Source organism: Pelodiscus sinensis, chromosome 2 (assembly GCF_049634645.1).
Source record: "Pelodiscus sinensis isolate JC-2024 chromosome 2, ASM4963464v1, whole genome shotgun sequence".
NCBI classification, from domain to species: Eukaryota; Metazoa; Chordata; order Testudines; family Trionychidae; genus Pelodiscus; species Pelodiscus sinensis.
The window spans coordinates 76,110,334-76,137,904 of NC_134712.1; the positions used below are offsets into that span (position 1 = coordinate 76,110,334).

The 27,571-nt window shown below is 41.5% G+C and overlaps 1 protein-coding gene across 4 annotated transcripts in view; it reads right to left on the minus strand.

The window, feature by feature from the left end:
- The window catches only part of TAF4B (TATA-box binding protein associated factor 4b), a 121,043-nt gene that overhangs the window by 38,303 nt on the left and 55,169 nt on the right, over positions 1-27,571 (minus strand). For 3 of the 4 annotated variants that reach the window (XR_012901517.1, XM_075920812.1, XM_075920813.1), the window contains exons 12-13: positions 19,531-19,656; positions 18,357-18,413 (exon numbers count right to left, since the gene is read on the minus strand). Coding sequence is in view for 3 of the 4 variants with exons in the window: in XM_075920812.1 (XP_075776927.1) it covers positions 18,357-18,413; positions 19,531-19,656 (183 nt within the window). In the remaining variant the exon portion in view is untranslated. Of the gene's footprint in view, positions 1-18,356; positions 18,414-19,530; positions 19,657-25,708; positions 27,196-27,571 lie in introns of those variants that run through there. The other variant, XM_075920814.1, reaches the window with a different exon arrangement.

Below are 27,571 nucleotides of genomic sequence, written 5' to 3' on the forward strand. Positions count from 1 at the left end.
CTTTTAGAAAACATTTAGGGGTAAATTAGACCTAAATAATAGCACAGAACACAGTGCCAGGACTGGTGGCTATAAGCAAACTTTATGGGACCATTGGAAACGTGGCTACTTGGACGTCCGGCTTAACTAAAAATCAAGGACCACGGATGTTGCTGGACCAGAAAGCCAGACTACAGAGGTTCGATCACATTTGTGTATTTTTTATTTCTATTTACTTGTTAAATGTAAATTATAAATACTTTGTCCATCAGAATTTCTTGCATTTTGCATTCTTCGTTTCCATTTTTAGTAGTTTAGACTAACATTTTCTAGAGTGTTGGGAGCCTATTTTACTAGCAAAATTTTGTAGTTACTTAAGTTACTTATAGCTGCCTTACGTAAAGGCTTAATATTTGTGTTGTGGGTTTTGGAAGGAACATTATTTTTAATAAAGAGGTAGATGTAGAAAATATGTTGAGGTCAAGAATAACTTACTCAACTGGGATAGTGATAGAAATGTAGCCGTGTTATTCTGGTGTAAAACAAAAAGCAGGACTATGTAGCACTTTAAAGACTAACAAGGCTTTGTCCAATGTACATAGCAGACGGACACTTTCGGCACATGATAGCATAAATTATATTTCTGGATGCGCAGGAATATGTGTTCTTGATCTTATAACTCACTTGATTAGGTCCATTGGACAAACGTCTCAGACACTTTGCCAAAGGATTAATGCCCACAAAACAGATATTAGACAGGATCACAAAGAAAAAACAGTTTCTTGACATTTCAGCCAGCAAGGACATTGTCTCAACGATTTGATTACCTGCATCCTGCTTCAAAGGCCTTTTAAGACTACACTTGAAAGGAAATCATCTGAACTATCATTCATGCTTAAATTCAACACTTTACACTTAAGTTTGAATAAAGACTCTAATTATCTTACCCATTACAAAGATAGCTTCCCCAATTATCACCTCTAATATCGTTAGCTCACAGACATTTACCTCCCCCCCCCCCCATCCTCCTTCTGTTCTGAAATTTGATTTGTCCTTTTCATATGTGTTCATTTTTTTAAATTGTATCCTTTGGTATATATGGTTGTGACAATTTTCTTCCACTATTTGATCTGAGGAAGTGGGTCTGGCCCACAAAAGCTCATCACCTAATAAACCATCTTGTTAGTCTTTAAAGTGCTACATAGTCCTGATTTTTATTCAACAGGAGAGGAGAAAATTTAGATCAAAGTAACTAAACCAAACCTTCACTTAGAAGTTCAGACCAAAAAAACCCTCAAGGTTTGGAAAAATTCAAAAACAAATTTAAAAAATAAAGCTTAATCATTTATTTCTTTATTAGAAGAAATTAAAAGCTGGGGTTCTTTGACAATCAGCTGTTTGATTTCCAAGCCCAAGTTTCTACATCTAGGATGTTCCAACAAACATTCAAATTTGCGAGAAGTCATGTGAACTGACTTTTACAAAACTGCATATCCCTTGTTTTAATGAGGCATTCCTATTGATATATTTTTGTAGTAGCATTTTTCATATAGGTGTGCCACGCTGAACTTTCTTGCAGACTAGATAGTCTGTAAATCTGTTGCACAATGTGCAGGTGTCATCTTTACCCATAGCAGACAGGACTCAACTTTGGGAAAGTTACATTTCACACTTGAGCAGAGTGAAACTAGTTCTAAGAGCATATGTTTTTATGGCTGTTTCAATAATACACCAAAATAACCCAACCCCACCCAGTAAATACAGATAGGCCAGCATATAACTGCTTTCACTGACAGTTTATTAAAAGCAATGATGATGATTTTCAAAGATGGTACCTAAAGACAGGGAGTCTAAGATGCTGGTCCTAAACTGAGATTTGTGTGGATGCACAGCTCATTGAAAGACCAAAGACTTAATCCATAGCTACGCCTTGTAGTAAGAGGCCTGATTTTCAAAGGTGTTGAATAACTGGTAAATCCCACTGAAAGTTTTTTTTATTTAATTCCACAGTGGATATAAGCCAACTGCCACAAGACCAGCAGGGACAAAAATTTTTTGCAGCAACAAAAAAATTAACTGGTCTTCTCACAGATTTAAGACCATTACATTTGGGCAAAGTAAGTAGCCCACCAATTTTTACCTTTATAAGCCACTATGGTAATAGCAAAACAAGAGCTAGTTTCACAAATTATGACTGAAATTTATGACTGATTTAATGGAGAGCCAATAGAAGGTGATATGATTATCCAACTGACTACTGGTGAAAACACAGGCCACTGAACTTTGTACAGTGCATTGAGTAATGCCATTAAAAAGTTATAATGGGGTCTGGAGACATTTATCAATCATTTCTAGAGACATATTCACCCAAACTGGCAAAAAGAAGTCACTCTTCCATATGTGAGGTGATCTCCTTCCAGTCAGACAGTCCCCGAGTTACGAACGGTCGACTTATGACTGTTCGCATTTACGATCAAAGCTCCCATGGAGCAGTCGTGAAGGTGGTCCCCGAGTTATGAATGCAACCCGTGCTTACGAACAGCACGGTCGCTATGTAACTCAATGGGGTCCGAGTTACAAACAAATCAAGTTACAGCCAATTGGTTGGTCCGTAACTCGGGGAGAGGCTGTATTAGGGAATTCTAAACCCCACCAAGAGGGAGGGTGGGTGCTGGTATCGTTGCCTGTCCACTACTGAGGGGGCAACAAAGATCACCAGGAAAAGGAGAATTTCTTTAACATGGTGAATTGATGCAACCCAACTTATACCAGCATCACTTTTTAGCATTTACCATTGTAGGGCCAAATCATTTTGGAGCTGAGGATGTTTTTAACTACTGCATCCATCCCCACTCCATCCACAACACATCTTCCACCTTGGGACCAATACACAGAATCTGGCCAGGGTTTGAAGGACAATTCGTATTTTGGCTATGTTCTGGAGAGGAGAAAGTTGCGGTCCAAAGAAACACCAATTGCAAAGTACCACGCCAGTGTGAACTTCCAGTATAAATGCCTCTAATCCTTGTACGGGACTCAGGGAAATAGTAATGAAGAGCACCAGGCTAGAAGCCCAGCTTGATACACTGGTCAGTCGATTAGAAAGATTTGACTGAAATGTACTTTGCTATAAATGTACAATAGTTGCAAAAGTGTTGAGATTAGCGTAACTAGGATGGCAAAGAGAGATTCACAAGATGGTGCCAAGACATGCCAGCGGGCAATGGCTAGTTTATTGCTGTGACAGCAGTCAGGAAGGTAAGAGAAACACTGAAGTTTTTTCTCATTTAAACATTTTCGTAGTACATTCTTTAGCTATCAGAAAAGCTGAGGAAGGAGAGAAATGGAATGTGGTTTTAAAACTAGGGACGTGAGGGTTTAACCAGATAACTGGTAAACCTCACTCTTAACGAGGCTTACCAGTTAAGGTTAACCAGTAAGGCTGGAGCTCCAGCCCTGTGGGGGACATATGGGGGAAATTAGTGGGCCTGGGTGCCCCATAGGCAGGGGTAGCTCCTGTCTGTGGGGCATCCTCCCTGCCTGAGCAGCTCCTGCCTGCAGTGCAGGGGTGGGAGGTCAGGGAAGGAGGGCACGCAGGCAGGGGCTGCTCTGGCCAGACTGGAGCACTTTTGCCTGTAGGGGCAGGGCAGCATTCAAACCCAGTGGCAGCCAGGGGGCTGCTCCAGCTGGGCTGGAGTGCCTACCTCTCCTCTGCAATCAGTTAACTAGCTAAACAATATGTTTAACTGGATTTTACATCCCTAGTTTAGAGTGCAGCATATAGCAGAGTAACAACCCCTTTTGGGTGGTGAAGACTAAAAGATGTGGAAGCTGCAGAAGGAGTTGGTGCTAGGCCGAAGGGCTTCACGGGCTACCCGATTTCCACTAGGAGTGGGTAGAAGTCAATAGCTCTGAATGAGGAAGAGGCAGCATCTCTGCTAACCCTATCCTCTATAAGAGATGCTGTCTAATCTCATTCTCCACTACCTTTCCTGTTCACCCCCCCTCTCACTCCATTCTTCCGGACACATCCCAGATCCTTCTCAAAATATATAGACATTATGCTTAACTTTTGAAGTCTCTTTGCATCTTTTAAAATGCAAGCAGTTGCATCTAAGCATTTCAAATGTTTTCCATTGACTGCTTTGTACCAACAGAATCTCTTCCTACCCCATTTCAGTTAGGATGAGGGATGTGTCCTTACCCAGCGCTACACCACTTCACATTTATATCCTTGGCTATGTAGTACTTGAACTCTTTTCATATTCTCTTCTTGTTGCATCCCATTACTGGGAGATGGATCCAATGATACAGCACCACAATAATGTCAACATGCCACCACAACTGGCAAGCTCCCTCTCCTATCCTGATCTACAGGTCAGCCACTGAAAAGACACAGCTGCCATTATTGTAAATGCTACTGAAAATTTAGGCTCAAGAGCAGCATAAAGGAAGTACTCATTGACCAGAAGTAAACCAGAGAATGTTCATGAACATTTTCCTCCCTTGGATTTCTATTTTCACTCTAAGAATTACAGTACAAAGATTTCTAAAATCCTGTACACACAAAGATCAAATTGCTGTGAAAATGTCTCAAGTTGCAAAATAGTCTTTGTTGCTGCTGGCCTTTTTAATAATAAAAATGGGTTTTAAAGTCTGGTCTTGTAGCAGCCAGGAACTTCTAGGGGTACAATAACCATTTGAGTTAATCTGACCTGCAGCACAAATCAAAAAAGGCACATTTGTAAGTCCTTCCATATAGCGAAATGTCATTTGCAGCATAGGTGTAATCACATAAAATGAAAGGTTTTAAAATTGACCTCTTCTCCACTCAGTTCCTCGACCAATAAAAATATTTCCATTCCAGCTCATGGAAATTGATTTTTCACTCTTGTGAAGCCTTATTCTCTACATTTCAGTAAAATATGCAAAGCCTCTATTCAAAATTAAACTGACTACATTTTTGGTGACAATGCCTTTTAAAAATAAAAGTGAACCTATGAGAAGACCAGCAATATTTCAGTTATGAGACTCCAGCCTCATGGAAAAGCAATTTGAGTTGCTATGCAAAGCATTACCAAACCTGAAATCTTTGGTTGCAATGGCAATTAGAGCATTGATGCTCATCAATAATCTCCCATCAGTCCTAGATCTGCTAGACCAAGGAGAAAACTTTCTCTGTTATTACTCTAACAGGGTTTTGGGGCGGGGGGCTGTTTTGGTAATTACACAAAGCGAAGAGGCAATAGTATATTACTTGTCTCACATAAGGAAGCAGGACCCTCCGTTTCCAGAGGAAGTAACCATTGGGCAGGAGCCAGAATAGTATTAATCACTTCCTCACACCCGACAAAAGGAAAGGGGACATAGCTCTTCATGGCACTTCCAACCTGCACTCACTAACTAGAAACCTCAGAAGTTGCTTCAAGCCACCAGGCCTTCCAAGCAACAGATCCAGGGTCTTATGAACAGGAGTTTAAATTGTTTAATAATTCAGATAAGGTGGTCCTAGGTGAATGGTGACCATAAGACTACTCAAAGCCCTATTTCACACTGGGTAAATGTGGACAGTTATGTGCTATGTAAGAACTTTAGCACTCATGAAAGTTTGTCTGGGAAACAGGGAAAGAAACAAATCAGTGTACTGTTAGTGAACTATACTTCTAACTACACTCACAGTGGTATGTCATTTCTCTGGTATGTGATTTATGTTATTCAATTACACAGTTTAGGCAACATGGGCTAAAAAAGGAGCTATTTAATTCAATATTTATGTTGTTTACATAAATAAATTTACAGTTATTTTTGTAGGAAAAGAACTTGCATTTTGGTCCACAGAAAACAGATGACGTTATCTGGGGAAGACAGGAAGAGGAAAACTATACTTTTGAGGGATCCAGAGAGTAATTGTACTGTTCTCAACAACCTATTTTTTCCTACACTAGCCAGTGTTTAGGATGGTCAGTTTTGAGGCAGAGTGTAAAGATTTGCAGAAGAGGCAAGTGTGTAAGAGGAGCAGGTCTGAAGAGTTCAGGGTAGACAAAAGAGAAACAGAGAGCCTAAGATTAAGGGAGGACAAAAGACAGCAATTTGACAGATAGGTATCCTAGTAGAAAGGTCAATCCAAATGCTCAATTCTGCATGAATGCAGCACATAACCGTACATACACAAAATTTAACAGCCACATACCATGAAAATACCCTTCTACGCAACTATGGAAGGAAAAACAGGAAGAGGAAAAATCAAATGCTAAGAAACACTATCATGTGGGGGCAAAAGAAAAGGAGCAATATAAAGAAATTAAACCTTTGAGACCAGGCACCAAAGAGTATGCAACTGTTTGGATGAGAACAGAGAGAACAGTATGGAAAGGAAACTATCCAAAGAACAATCATGGGCTTTGTTTGGAGGGATTTAAGAAAAATTATGTGTGGCACCCACCAAGAGTGCCCATTACATAGATAGGTTTATTAATAAGTAAAAGAGGAACAACTTCAGTACACCAAGTTTTAGAAGAACAGCGGAAAAGGTTACATCAAACAATGTAAAGCATCAGAGGAATTGGCAGCAAAGGAAACTGGGGAGGGCTGAAAGACAAGTTAGTGTATGCCCAGGGGTTATGCACACTGTTCAACAATAAAAATATGTTCAGAGTAATAAAAACAGTAGCATGGATGAACAAAAACATGTAGAAAGCTTGAAGAAAGGAGATGGCAGACAAAGACATATGAAAGAAAACAAGGTAGATAGGACTTTGAGTTTACAGAATAAAGAAATAAAACAGGTAATCACAAATCATCATTTAACTTTTCCACTAATTTTAAAAGGAGAATGAAATCCTTTTAAGTCTTTTCATTGCTGTACATTATCTATGCATCTTAAAATTCTAAATTTTAATTGGCAGTTTAACCTAGGCTGTTTTAGATACTGAAATTACTTTCTCATCCACATTCTATACATTCTATCCTGCTCCACCTAAAGGCTGAAGGATGTTAAGATGCTTAAATCCCCCTCTACTCTTCATGCATCAAGTTTTCAGATGCTTTTACCTCTTCTCTAAGATATCTACCTTCTGCATTCTTTTTTGCTGCATGTCAAGCATATTCCTATTTTAAAATGTTTATTTTACTTTGCCTCCTCAGGACCTTAACACCAGCTTCCAGCAAACCTAGTCCATTTAGCATTGGAGTCTTTACATTTCACTTGTTTTGCAGGCAGTTTTCTGACCTGCAGGCCGAATGTCACATTCTTTCCAGCAAGAGATGGAATTTTTAAAAAAAACTGTGACTAATGTATTTGCCTTTTTTCTTTCTTGATGCAGTTGCTTCCTCCACTCCCCTTCAATCCTAACTGAATGCTTTAATTAGCCATATAATTTGTTTTTACTGGCTTTTAGATTGTATTTTATAGTTAAATACAAGATAGCAGGCAGCATTTGATATGCAGTGGCTTGGTGTGCAACTCTGTAAACAACTGCATTAAATGAAGTATTAGATTACATTGTGGATTTAAAAAGTTTCAGAGACATAGCTTCAGTGGCAAAAAAAGGTCTAAAGTAAACACTACCTAAGGTTTGCTCTACTGGGTCAGGTGTCTCATCTGCTAGCCTGATCATGGCTATAACCAGATGTTTCAAAACAACGTGAAAGATATTTGTACAAAACCTATGCAGGGAGGGATTTGCTTCCCAAGTCTGTGGCTAGCTTATAGCCCAAAATATGATTGAGATCCTTTACAGAAAAAAAATTGCCAGATCCTTTTCTGAGTCCCACTACACTCATGGTCTCAAATATCCTTTTTGTAGCATGTTTCATATGTGCTTAGGTGCTACCCCAGTTTTTTTTTTTTTACCAGTTTTAGAGTTGTTCCATTTCAATGTTACAGATGTGCCATTGTTCATGAGTGTAAATTGGAACCCATCATTTATCTTCACTATTCTATCTATACAGCAAATATCTATCATGTCATCTCTATACATTTTGTCAGTGTCTACTCACATGAAAGTTTCTCAGTCCCTATTTGTAGCACCTACCTCTGAACTCTTATTTGTACTAGACATTGTGAGACAGGGTGGCCAGACTGAAAATAGCATTCTATAGGATACTGTATTTTATAATGCTATAACATTCAGTACTTCTCATTCTTTTCATATGGTAATTTATTTGCTTTTGACTACTGTCAAATATTGAGCAACAGCTTGCATTCAGTGGTCTGCAATGATGGGAAGGTCCTTTTACTGAGAAGGTTAACATAAAACCAGCAGTGGGTATCAAACAGCTCCTTTTAATGTGCCTTGTACTGTATTTTTTTTTATCTGCCATTTTGTTGCCCAGTTACTTCCTCTTGTTCAGTCCCTCAAGTATAATCTGATCTTGATATATCTAAACTGTGCTCTAATTTTTGCCATATCACTTCTTTCCACTAATTAAGTACACTCAGCATTGGTCCTAATACAGAATTTGGGGTATTTCCATTTTTAAACTTTTGCTATGCTGAAAACTATTTATACTTACTATTTTCTCACTCTTCACAAGTTTATAACAAAAGTACATTTTACCTCCCAATCTGCAATTACTCAGGGTACATCCACAATGCAACACTCTCACAGCTGACCTGGGCTCACAGTAGGAATGTTACATTACATGTAATCAGGAGTTAACCCCTTTGCAGCTCTGCCTTTCAAACGTGTTAAGAGCACCCACTACACCTCTACCTCCCCTGCTCTCCGCTTTGAGACTGTGCTGGGGAGAACTGGCTTTTAAGCTGGATCCTCTCAGCACTGGCTCCTGCTCCCTCCCTTCCTGCCTTTCTCTGCCTATGTCTAGACTGCATCCCTCTGTCAACAGAGGGATGCAAATCAAGCACGTCAAAATTGCTAATGAAGCGCAGGATTTAAATATCCTGCACTTCATTAGCATAAACATAACCGGCGCTTTTTTTTTAAAAACGGAGCTTTTTCGAAAAAACAAGTGTAGATGCAGATCTGTCAAAAATAAACCCTTTGTCGCCAGATCCCGTAAACCTCTTTTTTGAGGAATACAGGATCAGTCGAAAAACAGTTTATTTTTGACAAATCCACATCTAGACTGTCATTTTTTTCCTGAAAAAGCTCAATTTTGAAAAGAGCAGTGGCCATTTTTATGCTAGTGAAGCACAGGAAATTTAAATACCTGCTTCATTAGCAATTTCGACGTGCCTAATCTACATCGGTCAACAGAGAGGTGTAGTCTAGACACAGCCTCTGATAGAGGCAGCAAATGGGGAGGAGGAAAATGACTAGTGGAGTCACTACTCAACTACCCGATAAGCATTGGGTAGTTGACTTGTCAACTAGTTGCTTACATCCCTAGCTCACGGGTGGTTTATTTGTGGTGCAGACATTTAGTATCCTCAGGATACTTCCCCCTCTCCCCTCAGCATCCCAGCGCTGAGGCTCCAAACTCAGCCCAAACATCTACACAGCAATTAAAGAGCCCTGAGCCTGCATGAGCCAACACAGACCAATGGGGGAGGAGGGAGAAGAGGGTGGGTATAGTTGCAGTTTAGACATACCTGTAGTTTCCTCAAACGCCTGTCATGAGGGACTGACAGACTTTGATAACCCTAAAAGAAATCACTCTTCAGGCTTTTTAACAGATATGTATACCATTTGTTACATTCCAGTCCTTCAGGGTAATTCATTTTCATAAGGTACTACACACAATCAAGTCATAGAACTGGAAGGGACCTCAAGAGATCACGTCCAGTCCCCTGCGCTCATGGCAGGATCAAGCATCATCTAGACCAGCTGTGACAGGTGTTTGTCCAACCTGCTCTTAAATCTCCAATGACAGAGATTCCACCACCTCTCTGGGAAATTTACTCCAGTGGTTAACGGCTCAGCAGCTCCATTTCTAAGAGGTTTCAGAAAGCCACCTGGGTGTACATCCTAGCAATCTGGAACAAACTGTACTCACCTACCTATACTCATCTTTTTCCTGAAACAACAGCTCTCCACCATTCACTGTGGTACCTGCCCTACACTGCATCCTATACAAATGTTCATTTCTTTCAGCTGTATGGACATGTTAGCACTTCAGTTTTGGTTTCACAGTCAAATTTGCTTCAACAAATATCCTACTTCTCGGGGAGGGGATGGTGGAAGAAATGCTGAAATCCAGATCTCAATCAAATTACTACAGCTATGATCCCAAACCATAGTCCAGCTGCTACTAGAAGATCTGACAGCTGGCTGGTGACATTTGTGATGTCTTTTCCTTGTTTTCAGCTCCTAGCTATCTTTTGCAGGGGTTACTAATACATAAGTGGTAATGGACAGAAAATGAGTTAGCTTTGAAAATTAGAGAGTCATCGCTGGGAAGAGGAATGCGTGGAAGAATGAGAATTCAAAGATGGGGCAGTATGTTGCACAGCATCAGCAAAGTCAAGCAGAAGGGAAGGTAACCAGAAAACTGGGAAACTTTTTAAATGAGATGAGTGAATCTGTAAAAGGGGAACTGATAACCAGAGTTGTAGAGCATGGAGTGGGGTGGGGATAAAAAGAACAGAGGTAAGGAAGGAACATGAAGGGAAGTGGAAATATAGAGTCAGACTAGCTTTGAAACTGATAAATGCAAATATTAGTTACTGCTAAATAAATTATATTTTCTCCTATTGCTATCTCTCTGAAAAATGGTACAGTAGCTGCCAGTGATTTCAGGTTAAACTAAAGAGGATGAGGAAATCAAACCAAATACTGGGACATTCATCCCTGAGACACTAAGATGTGGGACATCAGATTTTGATAAGAACCCCTGAATTAAAGAATTACAGTTTTCAAGGTCCCATGGTACACAGAAGATTATGGAAAGGCAAGAGACGGGAAAGCCTGAAAGATGAGATTTTAGATTTAGACTTACAATGAGCACCACAGCATGTGACAAACCCACTGGAATTTTCCATTTACATGTAGTTTATGCTTCTCATCTCATATTATATTCCTACTCAGTACATCTATTTAAGTCACACTGGAAAAGATTATATTAATGTTCTAGAGACAAGTCAGAGATATTTAAGAACACATCATCTGGGGAAGATGTAGAGTCTTTTTCACATTTTATTTTAGGCAAGAAAAAAATTTAAACAAGCCTGGAATAGAATGGGGAGGGGCAGAAAAATATCTAAAATATTAAATATTTAAAGAACAAGCACCACAGATTTTTTTAAAGGTGATTTATACCCCATATGCCTGAAGTAACAAACGAGAGGGAAAGGCATGAACAATTTATTCATGATTTGGGAATGCTCGTCCACAAAAGGCTAACATGCAAGATTATTAAGCGTAGTAGAAAGCACAAAATTCTTGAATGGATAAAGAAATTGCTTGAAGCGTGCCTACCAGCAACCCGAAGAGGAATGTGCCCTTTCTATAGGGGATAATTTACTGACACATTTGGGAGAAGGGGAGGGGAAGAGTAAATAAAGGATTAAATTTGGTGTGGAGTAGCTAGACAAAGCATTCATCTGAAGCAGGCTGTGCCCATGAAAGCTCAGGATACCAGCTACTTGTTTTGTTAGTCTCAAAGTGCTGCAGAACCATTCGTTGTTTAAGTTTTCAGTTACAGACTAACATGGCTACCCCTCTGAGACTCATGTGCAAACAGGTGGATATTATTGTAGAGAAGATTAAGGAGTGAGGTTAGTGCCATAGAAAAGGCAACATTTATAACAGCACATGCCCATTGCCCAAGTCTTTGGATTCACTTACAATAAAACAGTTTTAAAGAGATGTTGAATCAGAGCTAACCCTGAATGTATATGTTATTCACCATTGGGACCAAAATCTTCAAAACTCCCTGCCAACTTTCTATCTATTGTAAAAAACACACATTCCCTTAATTAAGAATTCCTGGGCTAATGCTGGGCAGATGGCAGGTGAACATTTATAGAAATATATGTTGGTATTGTATAAAAGACAAAGAGGAGGATACAACTAGGGTTGTAAACAGGTAGTTGGTTACCTGTTAACCATCACTTTTGCCAGGTGAGCCCAGTAACTGGTTAACTGGCACCCAACACTGTCAGGCTTGCCACAGTTGGGGTGTGCTCCAGCCTGTCCAGAGTAAGCTCCTGTCCAGCTGCCTCCCACCCCCGGCATGATGCATGTAGGGGTAAATTGAGGCAGTCCATGGTATTCTGCTAAGAACGCTCATTCAAATCCTAAATTTGAGGCCTGGGAACAGAGAACAAGCAGCTATCATGACCCTGGTCGCCCTGGCAACCACAGTCCAAGAGGGCCTCATTCCAATAAGGCCCCGCTGGTACCAAAACAAACTTCACGGAAGCTGTTCTGTCTTCTTTAACCCTAGATAATAGGCCTGGATCCCAAGGACTGCGCAAGGCAGTATCACCCCCGCAGTAGACATATCATAATTTCAGCAGACAAAGTTGCCGTCAACATGTCTTATGTTGGCTTATTTAGCTTGTTAGGCATAACTACCTGTATTATTGATAAGACATTTAATTGGCAGTGGGCAGAGATATTGTGCAACTTTTGTAGTTTATTGGTGTACGTGCTCATTAAGTCTTGCTGCTAGAATCTATGAAACTGCTTCCACTCCTCCCACCTGCTGCCTATATAATTCAATGTAATGTTTTGATTAACTAGTGCTTTCCAGGTTATCCCCTGGTTGGTACTCCACCAGCGCTGGTGTACAATAAATCCTCAGCTTGTTTTCACCTGCATCCAGAGTGTCCAGAATTATTCTCTATAATGCAAAATAAACAGTTTAACTAGTTATTTTAACTGGGACTTTACATCTCTAGATGCAATGTAGCTGCATAGAAAGGAGGAAAGAATTGAGAATGGAAAAAAATGTGATAGTATTTAATGAATTAGGAGCAAAAGGTAGAAGTGAGACACTGTTTACATGAGGTGATAACATTGATGAAACCGACAGGGTACAGGGGGAGAAAGAGGCAAAGGGAGCAACTTCTTGGTATCCTGCTTCCATTTTCTTTCCTTTTGCCCCTACCAGGAGTGTGGAGCTGGCCCTCCACCCTCACTTTGCCCAGGGGCCCAGCAAGTTGGTTGGCTTGTCTGTATGGAAAATACTTTATGGCCAAGATTGTTGAAAGTGACTGGCTATTTTGGGCGCTCAATCACACTTTTAATGTGGGTGAAGTTTTCAGTCGGATGGGTGCTGGGTACTTCCTTTAAAAAAAAAAAAAAATCAAGCCTTAAGTAAGGCACCAAAACTGAAGCAACCAAAGTGACTAGCCACTTTAGAAAGTCTCAACCTGGGTGCCTAAATTGTTTGACAAAGTCTTTTGTAATGCCTCCATTTCTAAGGCTTCAAAACACAAAGTTCTTAACTCCAGTCCTCTTCAAAGTGTTGACCCAACTTTGGAAAAATAACCATGCAACTGTTCCCGAAGGGACGTTCAGTTTCATTTTCAAATCCCTTGTGTTAGAGCAGCAATGGGCATGAGTGGCTCTCCATTTCAATGGGCTGCAAGACAGTCGTAATCAAGATGGTCTCCTGGAATAGCATAGTTTTGCTAACTGTGTTTGTGGGATTTGCGGACTGAACAGAAGTGATTTGATTGGATGCAAACGGCTCTCAGTCAATGGTGTGTGCTATCGGCACGCATCTCAATTCACATGCCTTTGATTTAGGTGTGTGTCACTTTAATACTGGTAGAAAAAAAACATGGATGGAAATCAGTGGAAACTGGCAACTCTGTGCATGGGAAATTGTAAAAAATGTGTCTTATCGGTCACACACAGAACTCTGACAGTTGCATGGGGCCGATGGGCCGTGGATTGCCCACCACTGTATTAGAGACCTACCACCCACCTTTGGACCTTTAACGGAAGGAAACGGAGTTGTATTTTTACAAGCCCTTTCACTTCTATTTTGTAGCTCTTTGTGGTGTGATCCTTTCTTCCATGCTTGAATGAGCAGTAAGTAATTAAAACACTTAACATTTAAAAAAAAATCACCAACATCTAAGTTAGCTTTTCCCTTTGAAATTAATAGGGCAGTACATGTCAGTGCTAACTGTTTCATGTTTTCTGAAAACACTATTTAAAGATCCTAATTTTAAGGATCTCTCCTGCCACCACAACAGCTCAAAAAAAAAAAGTTGCTCTAATTGAAAGCTGAAACTCTGGAGAACTATTGTAAGGACTGTTTGCGACCCATCCTCACCCTGCTGATCCTTTGCACTCTACTCTTGAGGAAACATTTCTTAGAAGGGATGTTGAAGGTTTTCAGTGCAATAGGGTTTTTTCCCTGCAAGCCATCTTATAATAGATGATTCAACTTTTTGTTACTTGTGATCCAACGACTTAGGAATTTCCCCTGCTGTAAACAGTTCTAGGTAGCCACCATGACCTCATCTTTTTGGAAAGGCTGTCTGGAAAAGTCAGAATCCTTGCTCACAGGCTTCCAAAGCCCCACAGACAAGGTTCCCTGTAAGCTGCGCACACCCTTCCTGAGCCCTCGCAGAGGTTCAGAGTTCCCCTGCACAGGCAGGGAGCTCAGCTGATCGGCTGGGGAAGGGAAGGTGGGGGCACTCACCCTTGCGGAGGAGCAGAAAGAGCAGCAGCTGCTGCTTGCTACAAATGGAGAAGCTGGCTGCAGCCTCTACCCCAAAGCCGGGCAAAAGATGATCTGTGGGCCAGATCAAGCCATGAGAGCCCCAGCTAGCTCTCTGCCTGCCCAGCACCCACTTGGCACTCCAGAAAGCTGGATGCAGGACCACATGTGTGTTTGTGAATGCTGAGAGCCTAGAGGGAGTGGACACAGGCTTCTCATGCTGCTCCCGCCCCCAGCCAATACCAGATGCCTGTTTGCAGAACGGACAGCATGTGAAGTGGCCCTCCTGCCTCATCCCCAGACTCACAGCATTCAGTTTAGAGCAATAAACATGGCTCCTGCAACTCCCCATAGCATATACAGGGGTAGAAGGCAGGGATCCTGGCTAAGGTAAGGTCTCCCAGCTAGAGTCTATTCTGGCACTTCAGCCCTTCCCTTCCTCTCCTTCCTACCCCATGTAAGTCAAACCTTCTGCACCCCAACTCCAGCACCCATACACCTTCCCAGACACTGCATATCTTCCTACATCCCTCCTCAGGTCACAACTCCCTCTCAGACCTTGTATCCCAATCTGCTATCCCTGGTTACAGCCAAAATGCCTGCAATCCCTACTGCACTCCTGTCCAAGTCAACCCCCCGAGGCCTGCACCCCCTCCTCACCCCAGTCCATGATCCCTTACTCTGCCCAAACTCACTCCCATATCCCTCACCCCAATACCTCACCACAAGCTCCCTTCTGCACCCAACCCTCCATCCCAGACCCCCGCACCCTTGACCACTTTCCAAATTCTAGGAGTGGCCCCCCATCAAAAAATATTGCCCACTCCTGTGTTAATGGATTCTTTTAACAGAATTTTGAGTGTTGCTGATATCTAAAACTCTGGACTTAATGATTTTTTAAAATCCTGTGTTACAAATTAATACATGGTCAACTGTATTGCATTAAGGCCAGATCTTTGCTATCTAGCAGAGTTCTGAGCACTTATGAGTCAGAAGTAGCAAGTACTAGGTGTGATGCTAGTTGTTTTGTAGGATGAAATCTTATTTGCAAGATCTTTGAAAGATTAATCTGTTAGAAAGGATGATGATACATGTGGTCCAAGGTCTCAAGGGGTAGTAGTGTTATTCTGAAACTAAAATAACTTAAAAAACAACAACGGTCTTATAGACTAAAAATATATATAAATAGTATAATGATCTTTCATGGACATAACCCACTTCTTCAGCCAAAGGTAGTGTTTATTTAATATGAAATCAAATAAAAAGAAAATTATCAAACATTGCATCTTATTAATTATCCCTTGTTTTAATATATTTTCTTCCACACCTGTGGACTATTTAATATATTTATATCTACAATCTGTTTGTAGTGGTGGGTGCACATCCACACTAGCTCAATATTGGCATTGCACATAAGAAATCTCAACCTGCCCAAAAGAAAATTCAACCCACCCAAGGATGGAAAATCTTAGAGGGAACACTGCCCACAGGTGTTTGGGGTCAGGCTTCATACAGGGTTTGACAGGAACAAAAGCAGTCTTGGAGAGAATAGCTTTTTGTGATAATTCAGGATTAAAGCTGTAAGCCATAAGATATTTGTTGATTTCACTTTGCTCTTAGATTCTATTTGCATCTGCATTAAAAAAATGCAAACATTCAGTAAAGTAGCATCAGAACTGACTAGTTGCACTTGGGCTCAATGCAAGCCCTAGAATGGAATCTGTCCAGAAAAAAAAATATCCTAGCTCATTAGGCTGAGTTAATGAGCTGCATTTGGAATCTTGTGGCGCTCTACTTTCCTCATTCTTTAAAAGGACATTGAAATGATAGAGCAGCAGGCAACCAGAATCTTGCACTGATGAAAGATCTCTATTATTCAAAGAGGTATGGCAAACCTATCCCTGGATTCTTTTGATGGAGAGATAATTAGGAGTAGCATTCAGTGGGGTGTAAAAATTTGATGGAAATATGGGACAGATGGTACAAAGGCTGTTTGAAATAATACAAACTAGAGGTCTAAAGGACATGGCTCAAATTAAGGAAGGCAGAGCACTAAATACAGGTGGAGTGTCTTTACCATGTTGCCTTCTTGTTGGTTTATTAATAAGTCATTTTAAAAGAACTGAACAAAATATTCAGGACTAATATCATCCAAGGTCTTCAATTTTTATTTCCTATTGTAATTTAGGATTTTCAGGCTTTTGTACAACACACTGGAGGAAAGATGGCCAGGAACTCTATCAGTCTCTCACATACAGGCACTTCTAGTTTGCAATGGTGCATTAAAGTCTTGCTAAAAACTTGCAGCACACAGTGTTTTATTGGATATTTACAAAAAGATAGATAATGGAAATCAGGATGCAACCACACAAGCAGTTGAAGAGATACATCTGCTGCAATTTTAGTGACATAAGAATCAATTTATGAAGAAAATTTAACATTCCCCTCTAAATTATGTCTACAGTAATCCAATATGAAAAAAAAATCACATTGTGACAGCAAATTTCTCCTGTCTGCCCTCCCTTCTCTCATTTTATGCATTTCTCTTTCTACTCTAGTGAAAATCCAGAGCATTGATTTTAGGACTATTTTACTGGATTTCCATTTGTTTTGCCTCAGCTCCTACATTAATCCAAACAATAAGGGCCTTTAAAGCATTCATAAATAACCTGCTAGTGCTGCTGGCACCTAGGAGCCAAGTGCAGCAATGTTAAGCAACAACAAATTTCATAGTTCAAAAGGCACAGTTAAAGAAAAAGGTTGCTCAGAAAAAATCACTTCTAATTTAGCACAAAGATCCTTAAAAATTGCATGAAATCAGTCAAGTAACTATAGAAACCAATTTCTTCAGCTCTGTATCACACGTCTCACACCTCAATTGTCTTTATTATCATCTGCTGTCAGATCCTTAATCAGAAATGTGAACAGGCTTGATGATTTATTCAGCAGGGAAAAGAATCTGTAGGTCAAGTGAAAAATTTCACACACACACACTCTCTCCCTCCCCTCCCCCAACCTTAGGTACTTTCATTTCATTCTGTTCCCAGTAGCTGTGGGGGCAACTCCAGTGAGATCCAATATTAAGGCTCAATTAAAATAAGCTCCAATTAGTGGAGCTTTTTTCTCTCAGGCTAGAAGAGTCAGGAAATGGATATTGGGAAATGTAAAAAGTCAGCTACTGAGAGGAGGCTGCAGACATAAATGAACTTATTTGTTGATTTCTACAGTTGCTATGCAGAGGCCTCTGGGAGTAAAAGCTTAACCAGTCTAAGCTATAAACTAAAACCCCTGCAGCTAAACATGAACTGTGTGAAACAAGGGCTCCATTCCAGAACAGAAAACTGCTGGGCCCAGAAAATTAAAAGCCAGAGGCGTTTTCCATTTAAAACTAAATCCCAGTACCGCCTCCCAGCCAAAGAATTATAAGCAGTATCAGATTTACAAAACGAACAATTACCCTGGAAAAATGTAGCCTATTGTACAGTCCCAGATGCTAAATCTCAAAGTTCCTTTTTTTTCTAATCCCACATTATATTCTTACTAAGTGCATAGTTGCAGTTTACAAAGAACCATTTCTAGACAGGCCTAAACTATGAAAATTAAATGTTAAAAAGAGCTCGTAATTCATTGACCTCATTTGAAGTACTGCCCTTGCCTGTAGCAGTTCCTGTCCTTCCCCAAGGCCTCTACAAATGGTATGCAACAGCAAAATAAACCCTGACCTAATTGCCAGGAGAGGGCTGCCAACCTTCCCTCAACACACAAAGGCAAACATGGTAACTTGAAAGTCCTACCTCTTTTGCTTTCTGCTTTAATCGCAGCTGTTCTGGATCTTCTTTATTGGAACGACTCTATTAAAGTAAGAGAAAAATTTAACTGAAATTACTAGCATCTAAACATCACAGCATCCGTTAAATATTTAATAAGTGACAATTCCCTCTTGTGATTGAACGTCTTAGCTCCAGGGGTGAACGCCTCAATCCAGATTGGCTTTTCTCTCCTCCCCCTAGCCTCCCTCCTCTTCATGTGGGCCTGGCTGCCTCTGTTCTAGCCTGGAGGAAGCTCAAACTAAAAATGATGCTAACACTGTCAGTCAGGTCCAGTCTAGGCATGATGTTGTTCATGTCAGCCGCAGACACTTAAAAGGACAGGAAGTAGAGAAGAAGAAATTGTTCTTGTTTAAGTACAGTGAGACTCCTAGTAAGTCTAAATTCCAAACACACCCAAGTGATTCTAGAATATGTGCCCCAGACTTATCTGTTTAAAAAACACACAAACTGAGCCAAGACTGCGCGGACACAGAGGTGCCGCATTTACACGTTTTGTTTATACGCAACCAATAATTTTAACCAATAGAGCACAGGCTAGAAGTGGATCACATATTGGACTGACTGGATTGCAACACAGCCTGCCAAGCATCACAGCTCTGGAGCGTTGGCAGAAACAGTGAGGACAAATATGAGGAAGCAACACATTGAGGTACTGAGACAGGCAAGCAAGCAAGCCAGATCCAGAAACAAAGACAGGAGATCAGATTAAGAATGTAGAGTAAATGACTGTTTTGGTTTTATGTGTATGTACCAAAATATGGCCTTTTGATAACAATCTTTCAAATGTATTCTTTAAAGATTTGTTTATTTCTGTATCAACAATCATACAATATGTTTCCTGTGTACACTTTGTTCTTGCAATTATTTCTGGAAGATTAGGGCAAAAAAAGTATAGTACACAATGGACAGGAGTGTAGATGTGCGGAAATTGCAACAGATATTTACTCTATGGCCTTCACGTGAGCTAAACATTCATCTCTAAGAAACAAACCCCCCAATAAGAATACCTTTTCTGCATGTACTTTCACATAAAAAAAATTATTAATTAATGTAGAAATATGAGACAGGTGCCATTCAATGTCTGGTGTTCAAAAGGCAGTCACTTTTCTGGGTGACCAAGAACAAGACACTCCCTCACCTTGGCTGCCCGTAGAAGCATTTCTCGTTCCTCTTCATCCTTTCTCTGTTTTTCCATGTGATCCAGCTTCTCAAGAAATCTCAGTTGTGCTCTAGTGTCACTAGACATGATGTACTTATTACTGTCCTGCAAAGAGAACTTTATTAAAGCTGGTCAAGCTTTTAGACCCTGTTAAAATCCTATCCTAGGTCAAATAACTTATTGGAAAAAAACTCTATTGTATGAAATTCTCTTTCAAAGTTGATCGTTGTAAGTGCTTTCCATAGGATTCTGCTTGCAAGAGAATCCATTACCATGTCTTCCCTCCAATGTAGTATGCTTCTTAAGATCTGTCTATTCAACTACTTAACAGCCCTTTAGCATCCAGTTAGGGTTGCCAGATGGTTTTACCAAACATGCCAAACACCCCCCCCCTTCTGCCCCCCCAAAAATTCACACACCAGAGAAAAAATTCTGATGAGAAAAAGGAGGGGGGAGACCAAAGTTGTTGAGAAACAAAGAACCCCAAGAGTGGAGAAAAAAAATATATTAAAACCAGCATGGCCCCTTTAAGAAATGCCTTTGAAGCTTTTTTGCTGTCGGCCATCTTGTTTTCCTGCTCCAAGCCAGAAGAGAGTTCCCCTGCGAAACCAGGTAAGTGGGGGTTGGGGGTGGGGGTGGGGAGGGTTAAGAGGGCTGGACCCGGTTGATGAGTGTGTAGGGTTGCCAAGTGTCCGGTATTTTTGCCTTCTGGCCGGGGGGGGAGAGACCGGGAGGGGAAGGAGGCGGGAAAAAAATTCAGAAAATACCGGACATTTTAGGTGTCCAGTATTTTCTGTTTTTTTTAAACCAGACAGGAGGCGTCAATACCGGACACCTGGCAACCCTACATCCAGTTCCTCTATTTGGCTTCCTATCCTCACTGCCTAATTTAAAAAAAAAAAAAAAAAACCCAACAACCTGGGTTTTAGATACATATGATTTGAAACTGCCAGTTTATACCCAAGGAAAAAAAAAAACCCACAAAAAATTTTTGCTCAGTAAGAAAATGGTTTGTAAGTCAAAATGCTATGCAATTAGGATACACATATCCATTTTTACCATCTACTTAAGAAAACCATAGGAACTATATTTCAACGCTTCTGGCAAAATATAATAATTTAAATGTTGTAGCATTGTTTCAGCTAGTCATTCCAGAATGTGAATTAATCCTTACTGGTACTTCCAAAGGGAATGGAAGAGGGGGCTATTTTTTCAGAACCAGTTAAGTCTTATTTAGATTAAGAATGAGAACGCACACATGCACTGTTCATTGGTGCTTTAGCAATATACTCTCACTTTGGTGGATTAACAATTCCCATTAATACTAATGGTAGCTATTGTACTTTTGTGCATCAAGGTGAGAATAAGACTCTTAGTGGGCATTAATGGTAAATGTCATCAATGTTCTGCTCCTTGAGTTCTTCGAATGAAGCATACTTTTACCCTTTGTAGATACGAGGGTAAAAAAACTAATTTAAATATGCACGGCATGAAGGCTAGTCAATTCATTATATTTTTGCTCATATTCTTTAAAATATATATTAAGTAGGTCACATAATATCCAGAAAAGAATGTAGACAAAACCAAGTATTTCCCCCCATTTATTCTAGATAAATTACTAGTGTTTCCTCTTCCTGGTGGTACTTTCCCCCTATCTTAAGGTTTTAGTTTCTCTATGTAGCACCCCAACCCTTTTTTAAAGTTTTCCCTACTACAGATCTGTTCTTGTTTTCTTGTGCCTTTCTTAATGGTTCCTGGAACATTCACCCCTTGCTTCAGCAGGCTGCCCCTACTCCAGTGTGTTAAGGATGTACAGGCAGTCCCCGACTTACGCAGATCCGCACTTACGTCGGATCCGCACTTACGAACGGGGCTCTCTTGCCACGGAGGTCGAGGTGGCGGATTGCTACCTGCGAGCTCCGGGGCGAGAAAGCCCCGTTCGTAAGCTGCTCCGGTGCCCCTGGTCTGCTGGAGACCGTCTCCAGCAGACCAGGGGCACCGGGCGGGTTCCCGCGCTTCTGAGGCTTTGCCAGAGCAAAGCCTCAGAGGCGCGGCACCCCGCTGCGGCTCTGCTCCCCGTGTCCCTGGTCTGCTGAGGGGGAGGGGGCGCAGCTAGTGTGCCCTCCCTCCCCAGCAGACCAGGCTTTTGTTTTGGACCCTGGGGCAGAGCAGCTGGGGCGCTGCCGATTGGTCCTGCAGCGCTGCTCTGGGCACTACTGGACCAACCCGGCAGCACCCCAGCTGCTCTGCCCCAGGTCCTGATTCAGCCGCTGCTGAAACTGACCAGCAGTGGCTGAATCAGGACGCCTGGGGCAGAGCAGACGGGGTGCTGCTGGGTTGGTCCAGTAGCACCGAGGAGCGGCACTACTGGAGCAACCCAGCAGCACCCCAGCTGCTCTGCCCCAGGCGTCCCCAAGTCAGCTTCTGCTGAAACTGACCAGCGCTGACTACAGGAAGCCCGAGGCAGAGTTGCTCTGCCCCGGGCTTCCTGGAATCAGCTGCTGATCAGTTTCAGCAGCAGCTGACTTGGGGACCCTGGGGTTCTTAAGTTGATTCTGTATGTAAGTCAGAACTGGCGGTCAGTTTCAGCAGCCGCTGAATCTGGACGCCAGTTCCGACTTACATACAGATTCAACTTAAGAACAAATCTACAGTCCCTATCTTGTACGTAACCCGGGGACTGCCTGTACTCTTGTTAGACAAACATTTTGGAACTGACTTTGTATTTAAACCATCACTAGTGTTACAAAAATCACGTGCGAAGGATAAGGCTATATCATACTACATTCTTTTCATACGGTGTCTTCCAAAAGAGTGCCATCCCCTCATACTTAACATCCTTATAGGACAAGGATAAAGTGAAACTTGTGAGCAGCCAGTGATTTAGGTTCCACCTTTCCCGTTTTAGTTTATACACTCTGCAGAAAGAATCCAGTACCAAAATTTAAAATGGGAAAATTATAGAACTAATGGGCACAACAATCTCTTCAAAATCTACATCTCAAACCTCTGGCAAACAGAATTCTCAGCTAACCATTGCTCTAGACCAGGGCTACTCAACTTTGGAAGCCCTGGGGGCCACAATGATACAGCAAATGCCGAGGGCCGCAGCTTAAGTGTGGTTGCATATATATGCAAGTAGCTTCTTTCACACCGACATGCATGAATACAAAAATTAAGGCAAGAGTACACAACACTCAGACCCCATTAAGTCAGTTCTGCTGATAATAAAATGCAATATTTACCCAATTTTCACCCCTTATGACAGCACTTTTAATGAGCAATGACAGTCTAGGAATTTAACTACTAAAATGCATATCAAAAGAAGACCATTATATTGACTACTTTTTTGTTTTGGCTCCCACCCGCGGGCTGCACATTGAGCTCTGCGTAAACCCAGACTGCACCGCAGGCTGTCAACGAGCCACACGCAGCCTGTGGGCCACATGTTGAGTAGCCCTGGTCTAGGCCTAACTGATCCCTCCCTTTCTCTCCCTTTGTCTATAAGAAGAACTCTTAGAAGAAAGATTCAGGCTACTGTGGTATTGCCTCAGGAGTCCAACAGATCAGGATCCCATTATGTTAAACATTCTGAAAAAAAAAAACCATGGTAAGAATTACTTCTCTTCTCCTTCCCCCTCGGAAGCAATCGAAAAGCACATCCTTAAATCCCATTCTCCTCTCCCCTATTCTTTCAGTTTTGCTATTGCTCTAGATCTTACACCATTCCCCACAGGATGTGCACTCTACTAATATATCAGTACTGACATTCAGGATAATTTCTTTTGAAGTAGCAACTTCGAATCTACCATGCTGCTATTCTTCTTTGAATGGCAGATAAAGAGACTGTGAAATTTAAATGCACGTGAACAAGTTTAAGTTCTTCAATTTGAGATTTCAAAGTTGACGTCACACCTATGCAATCTACATACACTTTAAAAGTGACCTTTTACAACTGTGGAATGTCAGTCATTACAACCTGAAGTGCCCAAATGCAAGATTTCAAGCACAAATAATGCAGGGAATAGAGATTTTATACAGTCCTTGAACAGGTAACATCACCATCCTCAATTTCCATAGAGAAACAGGACTGAAATTAGGTCTGAAGTAAGGGAAGAACTATTTTTTCCAATTATTTAGTTTTAAAGTTCAGATATATATTAAATATTTAATAGGGATGTCAAGCAATTAAAAATTGTAATCACGATTAATTGCATGCAACTCCCTCAACAGGGCAGTACTGCATGGAGCCTGGGATCTGCTGGAATTCCCAGCTGACTCGACTCCATGCAGCACTGCCCCTCAGAAGCACTGCTGCAGCATTTCCAAGGGGCAGCTCAAGAGGAGCTGGGGGACTCCCGCTGACCCTGGCTCTGCTTGAGCTACCCCTTCGAAGTGCCGTTTTTTCACTTTAAAGGGGCAGCACATTAGGAGCCAGGGATCAACTGGGGACTCCAGCTGATCACCAGCTCCACCGTTGCAAAGCCTGTTTGAAGTGCCGGAATGGCACTTCAAAGAGGCAGTGCAGCATTGACACCTGAGATTAACATGTTAATAACGCAGGTCAATTGACAGCCCTAATATTTAACAACCAACATGTTCACTGGACGGGTCTGCTCCCTACAAACATTTGGCATCATAACCACTTGTTTTACAGTAATAAAACTACATTTTTCTCCTGTTCATACAGCAGAACCATTAGAGCTATGAGTGCAAGATTCTGTTCATTCACGCACCAATACAATTGCTAAATTTCCAATACAAGATTAAACTGTGCCATAAACTATACTGGCACAAGTCCAGTAAAGATACTGAGGTTGCACAGGTATAATGGAGGGAAGAATTTGCACTGCATAATTTATTATTGCATACCACAAGCTGGACTCTCATATGTCAGGTTGAGTTTGCATGACTGGTAGTTCAAAATATATGCTTTTGTTTTTAAAAAGTGGGCATGATTACTCAAAGTAATTGAAAGAAACACGGAACCTGTATTGTCTCCCCCAGTGACAATCCAAGAATTTTTTCAGACTAGAACTGCACTTTAAAGTGAAATTGTTTGTAACTTAAGTTTAAACACAGTCTGTTATGGGATTTTTACAGTTCATCCCCAAAACTACCAATTTGCAATTTTTTGTGAAGGATGAAGTCTTAAGAGGGTATTGATGAAGTTTAGTCTAATATGTTAGCTGAAGTGCATGCAACACTCAAAATATTTTACTTAAATTTTGTAGGTATACATATATTTAAAGTTATATCTGCATACTTTTAAAGTGTCTCTGCAGCAGCTAGATTATAAAAGATTATGTGGCTTGTCTTTTGTAGGACACAAGTTCAAAAAGCAGGTAAGTTCTCTGTACATAACTTGCTATTTCCTTACTCTATTACAGTAGACTTCCGATAATCCGGCACCTTTGGGACCCAGGTGTTGCCGGATTATCAGAAATGCTGGACTATCCGGAGGTACTCTGGCAGGGGTGGGTCTCGTCGGAGGGGAACAGCACCACAAGGGCCGAACCCTCCGCCATTTTAGAAGAAGGCAAAGCCTGCGAGCTGCGGAAGCAGAGACGCAGGCAGCCATTTCGAGAAGTTCTAGTCAATTACACTGCCGCTGCTGGATCAACAGGCTCTCAATCTACCTTTCCTCTCTACTGCCTGGGGCGGGGGGGTGCTGAACCCTCCCTCCTGTTGCAGGGAGGCAAAGCCTGCAAGGGGTAGAACCGGAGAGTGGGCAAGAGGCAGGCAGCTGCTTTCGGGAAGTTCTAGTCAATTTCACTGCCCCAGGCTAGATCCACAGCCAACAGGCTCTCAATCTACCTTTCCTCTCTACTGCCTGTAGGAGGGGGGGCAGGGGAAGGTAGGAGTCGGCGGGGGGAGGGTGCGGGGGTGTGCCAAACCCTCCCTCCTGCTGTGGGGAGGCAAAGCCTGCAAGCAGCAGAACCAGAGAGGGAGGGAGAGGCAGGCAGCTGTTTCAAGAAGTTCTAGTCAATTACACTGCTCTGGCAACAGGCTCGCAATCTACCTTTCCTCTCCACTGCCTAAGGCGGAGGGAGGCGTTGGGAACGGGTAGATCCGCAGGTGACAGGCTGCTGCTGAAACTCACAAGGGAGTTTCAGCTGCCCCATTTCCTCGAAACAAAGGCTGTAACAAGGCCGGACCATCAGACGTGCCGGACCACTGGATGCCGGACCACCGGAGTTTTACTGTACTATGCTGCTATGAAGGAATGGGAAATCTCACTAAGGCAGTTATGGTTCAGTATGCCAACACTACCAAGAATTTCTCCCAAACCATAGGAACAAAATAAAACAGAGTCCCCTTCAGGAATAATGGTTCTTTCTACCAGAGTCCAAAAACACCATAAGAAAAGGGGGTGACTTCTAAGTGGAGGGAACATTAAGCAGCTTGTAATATGGGCCCCCTGTCATTTAGGCAGAACAGGCTGCAGCTACCAGTTAAAGCCCCATCTCTTTGTCCTCAATAGGGCTAAAGCTACAGTTGCTTAGAAATGATAGTGGCCCCATATGCCATAAAACAGGGACACTTGCTCTGGTTGAGAATGGAGACCCCTTTTGCAGCCCAGGCTTCAACCCCACTGAGAACAACGGGAGCTGCTGGCCACACTGAAAGAGCAACTCTACATGTGATCCCTGGTAGTACACAATTCCATCCTTCTACCACTACAGAGAATGAAAACTGCCCACTTATCCTTAACAAATACTCAAGTGTAGGACATGAACAAAGCTTTAGCCAGTTTTAACTGTAAGGGAAGTTTGAAGAGTGTTTTCCATTATTGAGATTACTGGGCACAAAACAGGCTAATAGTAGGCACTAAGCTTCTTGAGGGACCTACTTAGTTTTAACTCATGAACCGATTAGCAACTTTCAACTGGGTTTTGCCCTCGAAAGCTCATGATACCATCTACATGTTTTGCTAATCTTTAAAGTGCCACTATAGACCATTTGTTGTTTTAAGATTTTTCAACTTTGAATACAGAATGAAATTTTCTGAGAAGTTAAGAGTCAGCGCAGTAGTTTGAGAGAGGAGACATACATAAAGGGTTGAAGCCTTGCTTTATGTGGAAAAAAACTACATGGAGTTGCTAGAGATGCCTCCACAACAAAACCTAACTTCTCATTTGATGACTGCTGTGCCACATTGATCCTTCTGCAATGACAAGTTTCTCACACATACCACCCATCAACAGAAAGGAAAAATGTGAACGACTCTTATGGTTCAGCATAGACAAGCACAATAATCTTGCCACTGTGTTGTCTAAATGCTTAAGAGACTGAGAACCATTTTGAAATACCTTATCCTTTAGCTAGGGCTCACCCAAAATTGTCTCATCTGCAGGATTTTCCCACCTCACTATTCACAACTTCTTCCATCTCATTCAATACACTAAAAACCTTTTCTTAGATGACAAAGCTTAGATACTTTATACTTAACCTCTTTTCATGCAGAAGCCTGACCTTTTATTCTCTCTGTTCTGCAGCAAGTTCCTAAGCCATGATGGAAGTTGACCTTGTACATCATGTGTACATGAACGCCTTCAACAAGAAGTTTGTGTGGCACCCATCAAGGACTTTTTGAAAGGCAGACATAGCTACTTGCTCTCCTTGAGCTACTTTGTTGACTCCCTGAAAGAATAAAAGTGGACAGGCAGGTCTACTTTCACAGAGCTTGAAGTCCATGGAAAATTCTCCATCCTGGTAGAAATTGGGATCCGGGGGCCAGGAACCTGTCCATACCAAAATTATAAACACTCTGCCTAGCAACAAGTTTACTTGGGGGGTATCAACTCCTCTCTCAAACTGTTCATTTATTGTTCTATTCTTGTGGTCTTCCTAGTGCTATAACCTGATATATAACTGCATGCATATAACACCGAAGAAGATAGCTGCCAGGATTAGCTAGCTTGCCCTTCTGTATTGATCTACATTAGCTGCCAGTTGTAACAGCAGAAATAATTTTGTATCTTCACAGTGTAATTCAACTTATCCAAGGATTCACACA